Here is a 15,343-nt window from a genome sequence, read left to right on the forward strand (position 1 = left end):
TGAGTTTGAGACCAGCTTGGGTAACATAGTGAGACTCCCATCTCTATTAAAAAACAAAACCAAACACATAATGACTTCTATTTCCATGCATTGTTATTGCAAATGACATGATTTTTCTTTTTTGTGTGTGGACGAATAGTATTCCAGTGTGTATAGAAGTATACTACTTCTAACTTTTCTTTCTATATGTTTGAGAATGTTTATAATAAAATATTGGGAGGAGAGAATAAGAAAGAATATCTGAAATTCTTTCTAATGGGACCCACTTCTTGCTTGTTGTTCTTGGTATGAGTAGGTCTCTGGTAAAAAGTTCTTAGAGTAACGTTGCTGCATCAATAATTCCTTTCATTCTCCTTGAGGCACTTTTTTAGGGAAGGTATGAAGCAGACATATCCAACCTGCAGCCCATGGGCCACATGTGGCCCAGGACAACTATTAATGCGCCCCCACAAAATCTTTTAACATTATATGTTTTTTAGTGTTTATGTTCTTCATGATCTCTTGCATAGCTCCATTTTTGGAGTTCACAATCATGCCTTATTCATATCGCTTTTTGGCAGCACATACATTTGTGAGCAATTGTTTTCAATTATGAAGCGCATGAAAAGCAAAATTCGAACAAACATTTCTGATGAGCCCCTTGAGAAGTCACTAAGAATTGCGACCACTTCCATCGAACCAGACATTGATAGATTAGTTTTACAAAAATAAGGTTCAAATTTCCCACTACTTTTATATTGTTCTCATTTTTCTAATAAAAATACAAAAAACTCTTATTATGTATATGCACTAGCTATATTATCTAATTTATGTGTGGCCCAAGACAGTTCCTCTGTGTTCGTTGTGGCCCAGGGAAGCCAAAATGTTAGACACCTCTGGTATAGAGGAAGAGTAATCCTGATCTGAAAGAGGAATTCTGCTTCTAAGTTTTTCCAAAATGATATGGTTATTAAATTTGGAATGCTCACATCGATAGAGATGTACCCTAAGTAGCTAATATTTATAACTTCTTTCTTTTCAGATATACAACCAAATGTGGAACTGAAAAGGACTCAGGAGCAGTCTGTGCCCACAGGTAATATCAGGTCTTTAGTCTCTAGAAATATGCCTTTACTAAAAATATCAAAGAAAACGGAATATGTTTATTCTGATTATAGTAAAAATGCCATGGAGATGTGTGTGTTTTTTTAAACGCGGTTGCCTCTTGCTCGTTAAAATGTAACTCATACATTTAGATCACGTAAGTTCTTTTAGGTCCAAACCATAATCTACTTTATGTTGATCGCTGTTTTTAAATTTTTTAAATTTTTAGTTTTTTTAATTTTTCAACTGATTGATTTGGATAAAGACAGTTTTTGCTGAGTAATATAGTAGCTTGCATTTCAACAACTTGTGCTTTTTCCTCTGGAACTGTGGTCAGCAAACTTTTTTGTAAAGGCCAGTTAGTAAATATTTTAGACTGCAGGCCACGTAGGGTCTCTGTCACATATTCTTTGTATTTTTTACAATCCTTTAAAAATGTAAAACCGGCCAGGCTCGGTGGCTCAACCTGTAATCCCAGCACGTTGGGAGGCCGAGATAAGTGGATTGCCTGAGCCCACGAGTTCAGGACCCGCCTGGGCAACTTGGCGAGACCTCATCTCTACAATAAATAATTAGCAGGGTGTGGTAGCGCGCGCCTGTAGTTCCAGCTACTTGGAAGGCTGAGGTGGAAGGATCGCCCGAGTCTAGCAGGTTGAGGCTGTGGTGGCTGCGAGCGGCCACTGCACTCCAGTCTAGGTGACGGAGTGAGACTCCAACTCAAAAAAAAAAAAAATGTAAAAACCATTCTTACCTCCTGGGCCCTTTCAGAGACATGCTATGGTCAAACATGGTTCCCAGGCCATAGTTTGCTGATTCCTGCTCTAGAATAAATTATAAACATGTAAAATAGTTTATTTCTGAAAAATAGCTTCTATGTTTTCTCCATCAATTAACTCACCTTAAGCCTAAGGTTATATTATATTACAAAATTTATCACTTAAGTGCCTTTTTGTGTTACTGTGAGTTGTAACCTCATATTTTCTTCTTTTTTTTTTTTTTGAGTTGGAGTCTCACTCTGTCCCTCAGCCTGGAGTACAGTGGCTGATCCTGGCCACTGCAGCCTCGACCTGCTGGGCTCCAGCGATCCTTCCGCCTCAGCCTTCCGAGTAGCCGGAATTACAGGCGTGCGCTACCACGCCCGGCTAATTTTTGATTTGTTGTAGAGATGAGGTCTCGCCAAGTTGCCCAGGCGGGTCTCGAACCCGCAGGCTCAGGCAATCCACTCTCCTCAGCCTCCCAAAGGCGCGGGATTACAGACTGAGCCCCCGAGCCCAGCGTAACCTCATATTTTCATTGAAGTGAACCTCATATTAATTATTTAGGTGTGCACTGTATTTTAGTCATTGCAGGCTTGAGAAAAGTGAGCCACTGTTTAGAACAGTATCTTAGAGTTCATAGAGTAAACATTATAACATATAAAAATTAGACAACTTGGGTATTCATTAGTCAAAAATGGAGTCCATGGTGACTACATTTTTGGGGCCTCTTAGTGATGGATTTTATGAAATGTGCTTCTAGTTTAGTGCATATGTTCTGTCATAGCTGCAGCTGAAAGGAATGCCTCTGTCAGAGTTTATAGTCACCTTCCCTAGCTTAAATGCCACAGGATTCAGTGTTTTTGACTATTTGTTGCATTAGTGGGTACTCAGTAAGTATTTTACTGAATATTGGGAAGGAGTTGAGCAGAAAGAAGGTAACTTTCAGTTCATTTCTTCTGTTATCATCTTTTTGTTAAGTTACTATGCTTATATGTGAAAATAATTCCAGCTACATTGGTCTTCTTTTCTTACTTCTACTATTATCAATATCATACAAAATTATTTTTCCCTCAAACTTGATTTTTAGCAAGTTTGCTATGTATTAAAGCATACTTTTGTAATATCTGTTCCCTTTCACTTGTGAACTTCTATGACACTTCGTATTCCCTTTAATCTTTTGTCTGAGTCTATCTCGAATTATAGTTGTTGGCTTCTCTTATCTACGTCTGTAAAGTATTAGCTCCTTGAAGACAGGCATAATGACTTATTCATGTGTGTAACCTTGTCAGCATCTAGTAAATGTTCCAAGAAATAATGGAACTTGGGTCCAATATGTTTTTCATAGAATCACATTTATAATGAGAACAGAAGGGGAAAACAGAATTTGGCATACAGAAGTTTACAGGCTTCCTCATAGAAAAACATCTTGGGTTATGCCACTGTTTTCAGGCTCCGTATTTCTCATAACTACGTATTAACACTTCTTGGTCATAAGTAACAATGGCATACTACTACATATCATGAAATATACCATTGGAGAGAGAATTTTTGTCCAGAAGGAACATGAGTGCATTTTAGCTCAGATGAAAGAAATATTCAAGAAAGTTATGTATATTGGAAGGATACATGAACCCTGGGCGTATTTCTTTTTTCTTTTTTTCTTTTCTCACCAAGGGAATCAGAGCCCTGGTCATATATTTCTAAAGCTCAAGCGTTTTCACATATATCCCTTTTGAGTAGATGTGAAGGAATACCATCTGTCACTAAAGGTTTAGGTGAAACTGAAAATTAAATGGGGGTCTACTTAATACATATTTATAAAAATCCCTTAAAATTGACTGCATATTTAAACTCTTTTTATCTTTTAGAAAGCCCAGCTGTTTTGAATGACTACAATTTAACCAAACCTCATGAAATAGAAAATGTGGACAGTGCAGAAGGCCCAGCCAATGAAGATGAAGACATAGGAGGTAAGCCATGGTGTACGGGTGAAAACGAACGGCTGTGGATAGGAGAAGGCTTAGTATGAAGAGAAATCAGCTCTCCAAGGAAAACTTGCATTTGTGGGTTTAGTTAGGAGTGACTCAGTTCTGTTCATTTCACAAATATTTGCATTTAATAGTTATAGAATATTAGCAAATTTTGAGAATTTAAGGTGCTTATTCAGTGTTCAAGTTATATTAACTTTACTTTTAAAATAATGTTTATTGGCCAGGCCAGCCTGTTACCACCCCAGCTCTTTGGGAGTCCAAAGCGAGAGGATTGCCTGAGCCCAGGGGTTCAAGACCAGCCTGGGCAACTTACTGAGACCTCGTCTCTATAGTATATCAAAAAATTAGCCAGGCGTGGTAGTGTACTCCTGTAATTCCAGCTACTTGGAAGGCTGAGGCAGAAGAATCGCTGGAGCCCAGTAGGTCGATGCTGGGGTGGCTGTGAGCATGCCACTGCACTCCAGCCTGGGCAACAGAGTGAGACTCTGACTCAAAAAATAAAATAAAATGAGGTAAGTAAAGTAAAATAAAATAAAATTTATTTTACTCTCTTCCTTTATAAAAGTAATATATGTTTACTATAGAAAGTTTGGGGTGTTTTCTAACACCAACAAACCCATTCTCCGACTCTCTAGACTGTAACTTGGTATCCAACAATTCGATTCAACGCAGTTCAGCTCTAATACTAGTTCCTGGTGTTAGCACAGACCCCACAGGTTAAAGGCTCAGTTCCACAATACTGCCCCCACTTCAGACACCAGTCTCAAGTACCAGTGCCCAGGTTATCTGCACTTCTGTCTGACTTGGTTACAAAGTCAGGAGTTCCCACACACCTCCCCACTTGTTTAATAATTTGCTAGGATGATTCTCAGGACTTGTTATATAACTCATTTATTCATTCCTCTACTCTCAGTTACTATTCCTCCCTCTCTCTATTCCACCCTTGGAAGGAAGGTTAGGTTCCGCCACTCTGCTGGTCCAGTTTGTAGGTGACAATACTAGTCTAGCAAGGAACTCTCCCTCAGTCCGCTCCCATATATATAGGGTATGGCAGAGAATTAGTGGGCTCTTTCTACTACTAGGAAATATAGCTGCATTCATTACTATTATTTTTGTTTTTTAGAGACAAGGTCTCGCTTTGTAGCCCAGGCTGGTCTCAAACTCCTAGGTGCAAGCCAACCTCCTGCCTCAGCTTCCCAAAGTGCGGGATTACAGGCATGAGCCACTGTGCCTGACTGGCATTCATGGTTAACCTGAATTTTGCCAGATGGGATGAAGGCACAACCTGCCTCATAATTCTGACATGAAGGTTTAAAACTATAGTTATGGCCAAGTGTGGTGGTTCATGCCTATAATCCTAGTACTTTGGGAGGCCGAGGTGAGAGGATTGCCTGAGCCCACGGGTTCGAGACCAGCCTGGGCAACTTGGTGAGACCTCATCTCTACAATAAATCAAAAAATTATTCAGGTGTGGTGGCACATGCCTGTAGTTCCAGCTACTTGGAAAGCTGAGGCAGAAGGATCACCTGAGCCCAGCAGGTCGAGGCTGCGGTGGCCGTAAGCATGCCACTGCATTCCAGCCGGGGCAACAGAGTGAGACTCCAACTCAAAAAAATAAAATAAAATAAATAAAAAATAAAACTATAGTTATAGTTTTTTACTTAGGAATTATCTTTGTTTCTGGCACTTGTAGTTGCAGTCCTGTGACCACTGCATCCAGTAGGAAAGAGAAAGTTGAAGTGATGTGTAAAAGGAATAAAAAGATAGTCATCACACCAGCATCCTCTCCTTTGGGAAGAATTGTGTAGTCACACCGGCATTCTCCCCCACCTCCTCTTTCCTAGATCCACCAGAAAAACAGAGGTATCTGCCTACTTGGGACACTTCGTTAGCTCATGTTGAGTGTGAGCACACACTCATGCAAGTGTGTAAACCAGCCCTTCATGCCTACACCTCACCTTGTTTTTGACAACCAATGTTTCAGTTGCCTGTTCCAGTTCTCTATGAAACTATTACTCTGAGGATATGTCCTTGCCTGTCGTTTGACATTATGGGCTGTAAACAGAGTGCTCCTTAGTCTGATGAAATGTGACTCAACAGTACAAATTGGTGCAGTGTCCTCTGTTCTGATTCTTTTATGGTACTCTGACCATTTGCATTTACCACGGGGTAAGCAAAGCCCAGTCCAGAGTCAGTATTTGTCACTGTCAAAATCCATCTGTAGCCCCCGGAACTACCAGCATTTGTTCTTCAATGCAGTCTACTTGCCAGCTATGTGTGAGGGTCTTCCCCCCCAGGGAATCTTCCCATCTGCAGTATCTGTCTCTTTTGTTAGCAGACAGAACAGTGTGTTGGCATTTTGTGCCTCAGAGGTTGCAAGAGAAATACGTCCAAAGTCAGCCCATCTTTTGCATGGCTGCAGCACCCCCACCATGGCTACTCATTTCATGGGCCCAGGTGGTCCCCTCAAGCAAGCATCCATGAGATCCACTTGGTTGCGATCACCTTCCCAACCTGAAAAGGAGTTCTGCTGAGCATCAATGTGTCCTACTTTAATGCACCCCTCAGATTCCCATATGATTTCCATAGGCTGTGTCCCATATGGGAATCCCTTTAATAGGCCAAATTTCCATTGCCCTCCTGCCTTACCATATGGCCAGGATATTGGCCATTGCCCATGAATCAGTAGAAACTGAAGCATAGGGGCATTTGTCATTGTTCAAGTCTTTTATCACTGCTAGGAAAATAACAGATAACCCATGAGCTGATTTGTTTTTACCTTCTTCTATTACAGTAAAGGTGTTCCAAACAGGACATTGTCTATTTACCTTAGAACTATCATCTACAAACCAAGCAGCTCTTTGTTGGTCAAAGACTGCTTTGTAAGGCACTGTGCAAGTGAGAATAGACTTCAGTAGCTCCTCACACCGTTCCCAAGTAAATCCCAGGGGAAAAGAAGTCCCCTCCTCGTGAGTACCTCATCCTTGCATTCCCCAGGTAACAGGAAATGTGTAAACCGTTTCCATTTTATTCTGGACGTTGCCCTCCCCATTAGAGCATTTCTCTGACATCATCCAAGACTTCATTGGTATTTTAGGTTGTAAAATTATGTTTGTCTTTCAATCATAGGGGCAGTTTCAATGATTGTCCAGTAGCGGCTTGTAATTGCCCCTCAAGTGGGAATACTCTAGTCCAAAGTCCCAATAGTTGTTGTCACTGAGAAGCATTCACAGGTTTTTGTCATAAGTTCTAGTCTACACTTTGCATAGAGCTATTAAAGAGAATTTGTCCATACCACACTCCAGCTTCTCTTCTTCACTGTGTGAGTTCAGGCCATCTTGTATGTTCCCATTTAGCATGTTTAAGAAATATTGCTTGGCCGGGCTCGGTGGCTCAGCCTGTAATCCCGTGCCTTGAGAGGCTGAAGTGAGTGGATTGCCTGAGACCGCGGGTTCAAGACCCACCTGGGCAACTTGGCGAGACCTCATCTCTACAATAAATCAAAAATTCCGCCGGGTGTGGTAGCGCATGCCTGTAATTCCGGCTACTTGGAAGGCTGAGGTGGAAGGATCGCCGGAGCCTAGCGGGTCGAGGCTGTGGTGGCCGGGAGCGGCCGCTGCACTCCAGTCTGGGTGACAGAGTGAGACTCCAACTCAAAAAAAAAAAGAAAAGAAATATTGCTTGAAGGGTAGATTTACATGCCTTCTGTTTTACAGAGACAGTTCCCCAGAGATACAATGTCCATCCTCATAATACATTCAGGTAAAAGAGACACAACAACTTCAGACATACCATTTTTCCTCCAAACTTTCATCTTAAGCCCATCAGCCCTTACATTTCTGAGTCCCAGTCCTCCACTGGGACTTCAAGTTTAGTTTTATAATACTAGGTGGGAGAGGTGTTCCCTAGTCAGACATAACTTTCATTCCTATAAAACATTTAGGTAAAGGAGACACAGCTTCTTCACATAAACATCCAAATTTGTATCTAAATCTTCGTTTTAATCCTATCAACTCTTACATTTCTATGTTCTGTCAATTTAATTGAAGCCCCTTCTTACATGAGTGTGCAAAAGGCTTTTGGGTCCCTAGTGAGGGGCTTAGCCAAAAGACCCTGGTCCTTTTGTCAATCTTTACTGTAATTAATCTATCTGACTCTTGCCTCAAACAACTTCAGATTAAATTTTTCATTGTAATCTTTACCTTCTGGCTTTAATTTTTTTTTCCTAAACTGGGGTAAATAGAACTTGTTTGGGGCCTTTTCATGTAGGGGGACTAGCAAGGGGTCCCTTTGATCTGTCCAACCTTCAATATTACCATATTAAGACCTTTGCTTCAGTCTCATCAGTGTCGGTTATATTTATCCCATTTCTTTTCTTTTTTTAAGTTGGCATCTCACTCTGTCATGCAGGCTGAAGTAAAGTGGCACAATCACAGTTCTCTGCAGCCTCGACCTCCTAGGTTCAGGCAAATCTCCTGCCTCAGCCTCCTGAGTATTACAGATGTATGCCACCACATCTGGCTATTTTTTTTTTTGTAGAGATGAGGTCTTGCTATGTTGCCTAGGCTAGTCTTGAACTCTTGGGCTCAAGCTATCCTCCTGCCTCAGCCCCCCAAAGTGGTGGGATTACAGGCATAAACCACTACACCTGGCCTTATTTATCCCATTTCTTTCTTTCTTTTTCTTTCTTTCTTTCTTTCTTTCTTTCTTTCTTTCTTTCTTTCTTTCTTTCTTTCTTTCTTTCTTTCTTTCTTTCTCTCTTTCTCTCTCTCTTTCTCTCTCTCTCTCTCTCTCTCTCTCTTTCTTTCTTTCTTTCTTTTTTTGAGTTGGAATCTCACTCTGTCACCCAGGCTGGAGTGCAGTGGCACGCTCTGTTCCCGTCACTCTCTTGCTCGCTCTCTCTCTCTCCTTCCCTCTTTCTCTCACACTCTCTCGCCCTCTCTCCCCCTCTCTCTTTCCTCCTCTCTCTCTCTCTCTCTCCCTCTCTCTCCCTCTCTCTCCCTCTCTCTCTCTCACTTTTTCTCGGTTACAGTCCCTTCCTATAACTGCCCCTTTAATAAATCTCTTGATCTTAAAAAAAAAAAAAAAAAATCCACCTTGATGGGATGAGTTTTTTTACTCTTTCCTCTGTCTCTCCCCATTTTCTTATTAAACAATCTAATATTTTTATTAACATCTGAATCCCATGAGGGGATGCTGAAACAGCAAATTCAATAAGGCTTCTTGGACTGTTGCTCAGTTTTGTAGCAGTAAAGTTACATGGGGTGTTCATGCAAAAGGGGCCCCTGTAGTAACTGTATTTTCTTAGATTCTGTATTTGTTTGACATTCACTCATTACAGGGCCAATTATATTACCATATTTTCTTATTTTTTGTTTTCTTGGCATTTGGGGCCTTGCAAACCTTGGGAGAGACTGTTCCTAGGGCTAGCCAGTTTCCTGACTTGGAGATAATGAAGAGCTCAGCCAGGAACACCTCTCTATACAAACCAACCAGTTCTGAGTTTATACTCCCAATTCCTTCCTTGTCTGACTCTTGCACAGCAAGCCAACATTTGCAGTGCCCTAAATCATTCCAGGGTGCCAGACAACTAGAGATCATCCCTGTATCCCAAAGCCTTCCAGAATTCTTCAGGCTAGCCAGTCCTAAATGACTTACCCTGCCCTGTCTTTCCTTTCCCACAAAAGCCCCAGTAAAGGCTCTGACCTAAGCTTTTTCTTCACTGGTGCTTTCCCCTGTGATCCCCTCTTCGAGACCTGGAGTAGAAATGTCTTCCTTCCAAACCTTGTTCTCATTTGCCTTGTAGCCATACTGACTTTATCATTCTATATCCAACATGTACATTCCTAGATACCCCCTTAACCATGGCATTTGCCATGACCTGGGTAAGGGGCATATTTAGTGAGTATTCTGATTGTTATAAAGCCAGCGTCCCACATGCCATGCGTATGAAGCATATCAGCTGCTTCATCTGGGGTGCTTCACTTGGCATTGAAAGGAAAACACAGATAGTTCCCCTTCTCAGGGTCAGTAGACCTTACAGTGACTTTTATCCAGTCCACCAGGCTAGCTGTGCCCTCAGGAATAACCTGCTGTGCGTCTGGATTATGTATAGCCGTCTGTGATTGTTCCATAGTGAGTTGTGGGTCCTGTATCAACCCAAACATGCTCTTCCACTCTGCAGCATTTAAAAACCAAGATACTTCCCCTTAAGTAGTTTTTCCTCACAATCCGTTTCAGTAAAGACTCTTCAGGAAGCTGATGATACTGAGCTACAAAATAAAATAACTCTTTTACACTGTAGCCCCTGGTTTCAGTAGTTTCTTGGTTTTACCCTCCCCTACCTGGACTCTTTTTAGTAACCAGAGGTCTAAGGGGTATTCTCTGTTGTTCGTTGTTCCCACATAATTTTTACCTTTAGGGGTAGCTTTGAGCTTCCGAAGCTCAGGTGACTATAATCTGAGCTTTGTCCAGGAACAAGGTCCAATCCAGCACTCTTTCACTTTCATTTGAGCTATTATAGATAGCAGTAACCATGGGATTGTATATTTCACTTTTTTCGTATTAGCTTTATTCATCTAGTGAACCAGCTCCTAAGGAGTTGGGTTCATCTCTATTTCCATTGACAACTTTTACCCTTAATGACTGACCACAGCCCAGCTGCTGCTCCATACCATGGGTGACCCAGCAAATCCCACTCTCAATGCAATTCTGGGGGTGCTTTCCAATACTAACAACCAGTTGTTTAGAAAAGTCAGTTGTTGGCCGGGCACAGTGGCTCATGCCTATAATCCCAGAACTTTGGGAGGCCAAGGTCAGAGGATTGCCCAAGCCCATGGGTTCGAGACTAGCCTGGGCAACTTCATGAGACCTCATCTCTAAAATAAATTTTAAAAATTAGCCAGGCATGGTGGCACATGCCTGTACTTCCAACTACTTGGAAGGCTGAGGCTGAAGGATCACCTGAGTCCAGCAGGTCGAGGCTGTGGTGGCCACAAACATGCCACTGCACTCCAGCCTGGGCAACAGGGTTAGAACTTAAACTCAAAAAAAAAATTCAATTGTTGGGTGTCCAGCAATTCAATTAATTCTGATAATAACTCCTAGAATTTGTGCAGACTGCACAGGTTAAGGGCTCAGTTCCACAAGACTGCTCCCACTTCAGACGTCAGTCATAAGTGTCAGGTCCTTAGGTTACCCACATTCTCTCCAACTTGGACAAATCTGGGGATTCCCACAACCATCTTCAGGTTTGATAATTTGCTAGAATGACTCACAGAACTCAGGAAATTGCTTTACTTACTATTACCAGTTTGTTACAAAGGATACAGCTCAGGAACAGCCACATGGAAGAGATGCACAGGGCGAGGTATAAGGGGTGGTGGATGGAGCTTCTGTGCCCTTTCTGGGTTTGCCACCCTCCCTGTGCTCACCAGCTGGAAGCTCTCTAAATCTCAGTGCTCAAGAATTTTTGTAGAACTCCATCTCCAGCCTCCTTTCCCCCCTCCCCTTCTCTGATGTCAGTGGGTTGGGCTAAATGTTTCAACTCTCAATTAGTTAGTCTTTCTGGTGACCAGCCCCATCCTGAGGCTATCTAGGGGCCCCATTTGAAAGGAGCCTGTTATGAATAATAAAAGATACTCCTGTCCCAGCTAAGGGAGGCTCAGGCAGTAGAATTACATGACCCCATGAGTTCAAGGCCAGCTTGTACAACATAGCAAAACCTTATCTCTAATTTTAAAAAAAGTCACTCTTATCGTTCAGGACGTTTCCAGAGTTTTAGAGGTTATGTGCCTGGAACTGGGAAAAGGAATAAAGACCAAATATGTTTTTAATACTACAAGGGGGGAATCCAGAAAAACCAGGATTATCTTCTGGAGAGCAGGCTTCCTCCATCGGCATCAGTGTACCAGCTAGCATTGTTGTGAGAGGCTGCATTTGGCTTCAGTGAATTGTTTTTTGGAGATTCTTTTTTTTGAGCTGGAGTCTCACTCTGTCGCCCAGACTGGAGTGCAGTGGCCATTCCCGGCCACCGCAGCCTTGACCTGCTGGGCTCTGGCGATCCTTCCGCCTCAGCCTTCCAAGGAGCTGGAACTACAGGCGCGCGCTACCACGTCCAGCTAATTTTTGATTTACTGTAGAGATGAGGTCTCGCCAAGTTGCCCAGGCAGGTCTCGAACCCACAGGCTCAGGCAATCTACTCACCTCAGCCTCCCAAAGGCGCGGGATTACAGGCTGAGCCACTGAGCCCAGCTGGTTTTCCTGTTTTAAATGAGGTGAAATGTCAATTGACATTCCGGGTGCCCTTTGACCAGCCGAACTGAAGAAAATGTGGTATAAATTCAAGAAGCCATCTTAGAAGATTGCAGTTGGGCTGTTGATGAACTTGTGGAGTTGACTGGTGTGTCATGGAGTTCCTGTCAGTGAATTTTATTTGAAAATTTGAGCATGAAACGAGTTTCAGCAAAATTCATGCCTTGCTTGCTCATACCTGAACAAAGAGACAATTGTTTGGCTGTGTGACATGCTTTGAAGGAGCAGTTGGAGGCTGATCCTAATTTTTTTTCGAAGTCATAACTGGAGATGAATCTTGGTATGACAGTTATCACCCTGAAACAAGACAGCAATCTAGCCAATGGAAAACTGCCATTCCCTACAACCCAAAAACGCACAAGTGATATCAAATGTGAAAGCAATGATCATTTGTTTCTTTGACGTAAAAGGGATTGTGCACTTGGAATGTGTTCCTCCAGATCAAACAGTCAACCAAAATTTTTATCTGAAAGTTTTGAAAAGGTTGCATCATGATTTGTAGAAGAAACAACCCAAGTGTGGCAAACAGGTGACTGGTTCTTCCACCATGACAACACACCTGCCCATACCACACTGAGTGTTCAGCAGTTTTTAACCAAAAACAGCATAATCCTTGGGCCCCACCCTCCCTATTCACCCACTCTCACCCCAAGCTACATTTTTTGTTTGTTTGTTTCCTCGGATGAAAAAAGTCCTCAAAGGGAAATGTTTTGCCAACGTGGAAGACTTGAAACAAAAAACAGCAGAAGCACTAAAAGGCATCAAAAGTGGTGAGATCAAAAACTGTTTTGAAGGCCGTGCTCGGTGGCTCAGCCTGTAATCCCAGCACTTTGGGAGGCCGAGGTGAGTGAATTGCCTAAGCCCACGGGTTTGAGACCCGCCTGGGCAACTTGATGAGACCTCATCTCTACAACAAGCAAAAAATTAGCCGAGTGTGGTAGCACACACCTGTAGTTTCAGCTCCTTGGAAGGCTGAGGCGGAAGGATCGCCGGAGCCCAGCAGGTCGAGGCTGCGGTGGCCGGAAGCGGCCACTGCACTCCAGTCTGGGCGACAGAGTGAGACTTCAACTCAAAAAAAAAAAACAAAACTGTTTTGAGTAGTGGAAAAAGCATCTCAAGAGGTGTATTGCATCAAATGGAGAGTACTTTGAAAGTGACTGATATTTAAACATGTAAGAATAAATACACAATTTTTTATAAATAAATTTTGGGTCTTTTTGGGTTCCCCCTTGTATACCATAGTTTGGAAAGTTCATTGAAGTACAAAGATAAATTAAAAACCCACCTCTATTCTACCACCCAAAGATAGTCTCTATTAGCATTATAGAATACTGACTTACAGGCCTTTTTATGAACACTATATTTATACTAACATTGCTCACATTTTATGCTAATATTTATGTTGATAATCTAATTACTATTGCTTTATGAATGTCACTCAAATCTCCTCTTAAAATGTCATTTCTTCAAAGAGACTTTCCCAGACAGCTCAGTCATTATTTTAACATAGTATTTTATTTTAATTCTCTGCATGACACTCAGCACAGATAATCTTGTAGTTTTATTTGTTTATTGTCTTCCTCTTTCCACCCTTCATTAACCAGGATCTTGAGCTGTCTTTTTCACTGCTAGATATTTGCAGCACCTAGAACAGTACCTGGCCCATAGCGGGTGTGCAGTAAATATTTGTTGAGTAAGAGACTAAATGAAAGCCCCAAGTTAATTATGTGTGTATAGATGTGTTGTTTAAAGGAAGAGGAAAAAAATCATTTCTCAGGGTCCTTTTCTTTTGTCTTAGATTTCTTGAGGTATCAAGAAATGGAGTTCTTTGTCTAAAACTTCTGAGAGTCAAATCTCAGCTTCATCTAACATTCCAGCTCTGCCGAGCTATACATTAATTTGTACCAGTTTTTAACCACAGAGACAGAAAAATGCTGCCTGGCACAGGATGTGGTCATTTGTGCTGAGGAAAGGCATATGGTGTTGTATCAGCTTCATGCAACTTCTTGAAGGTGACATCCATGGAGTCACACTCAGAATGAGGCAAACGATAGCTATACCTTCAGCTTATATTTTTCTGAAGTACAGTTTTTGAGTCCTGGTAGGTAATACCATGAAGTTTGTATCTGAAATAGTGATTCCCTACAACTGTTGGTTGGGAATTTATAATTTATATAATAAATTTGCTTTGGGTTCAGAGGTGGTTTACAAGTTTTATGTTTTCAGGTGGTTGGGTTTAAAAAAACAGATTAAAAACCCAAACATAAACAAGAAGTCAACAATTTTCATTCAACAAAAGAAATTTAAGACAAATATTATAAAAACCCAAGTGGTACAGCACTTCTTTAAGAATCCATACAGTAGATTGTAGGCCTCATTCTGTGCATTTTGACCCTGTCCTGGAAGTGTTAGCAAGGAGCAGAGAAAGAGGGCAATTCAATCTCTGTGATCCATTCATGGTGAGTCCTTTCTTACCAGGGGTCTCTAACACCCAGGTCATGGACTGGTCTGTGACCCATTAGGAACTGAGTTTGTAGCAGGAGGTAAGTGGCAAGTGAGCAAATGAAGCTTCATCTGTATTTACAGCCACTCCCCATCACTTGCATTACCGCCTGAGCTCCATCTCCTGTAAGATCAGCAGCAGCATTAGATTCTCATGGAGCACAAACCCTATTGTGAACTGCACATGCAAGGGATCTAAGTTGCATACTTCTTATGAGAATCTAACACCTGATGAAATGAGGTGGAGCTGAGGTGGTAATGCTAGCTCTGAGGTACAGATTAACATGAGGTTTGATTGCACAGAGACCATAGTAAATCAATTGCTTGCAGATTCATATCAAAATCCTATCAGCGAGTGGCAAGTGAGTTGATGTTCAGTTGTACAGCTGCACCTGTGGTAGGCTTTAAGTCAGAATTCAACACTTGTTTTAATCTGTGTGTGACTCACCCATTATTTATTTGCCACTTCCATCCATGCCTCTTTTTTTTTTTTTTTTGAGTTGGAGTCTCACTCTGTCGCCCAGACTGGAGTGCAGTGGCCGCTCCCGGCCACCGCAGCCTTGCCTGTTGGGTTCCGGGAATCCTTCCGCCTCAGCCTTCCGAGTAGCCAGAATTACAGGCATGCGCTACCATGCCCGGCTGATTTTTTTGATTTATTGTAAAGATGAAGTCTCCCTGCCCACGCGGGTCTCGAAC

The 15,343-nt window shown here is 42.0% G+C and overlaps 1 protein-coding gene across 1 annotated transcript in view; it reads left to right on the forward strand.

Annotated features, from left to right (window-relative positions):
• The window catches only part of LOC103253723 (zinc finger protein Aiolos-like), a 75,287-nt gene that overhangs the window by 13,964 nt on the left and 45,980 nt on the right, over positions 1-15,343 (forward strand). Inside the window, exons 2-3 of the mRNA XM_008051964.1 lie at positions 1,022-1,075; positions 3,710-3,811. Coding sequence (XP_008050155.1) covers positions 1,022-1,075; positions 3,710-3,811 — 156 coding nt within the window. The remainder of the gene's footprint in view (positions 1-1,021; positions 1,076-3,709; positions 3,812-15,343) is intronic.

Source organism: Carlito syrichta, unplaced genomic scaffold (genome assembly GCF_000164805.1).
Source record: "Carlito syrichta isolate Samal-C Ts95f unplaced genomic scaffold, Tarsius_syrichta-2.0.1 Scaffold248244, whole genome shotgun sequence".
Lineage (NCBI taxonomy): Eukaryota > Metazoa > Chordata > Mammalia > Primates > Tarsiidae > Carlito > Carlito syrichta.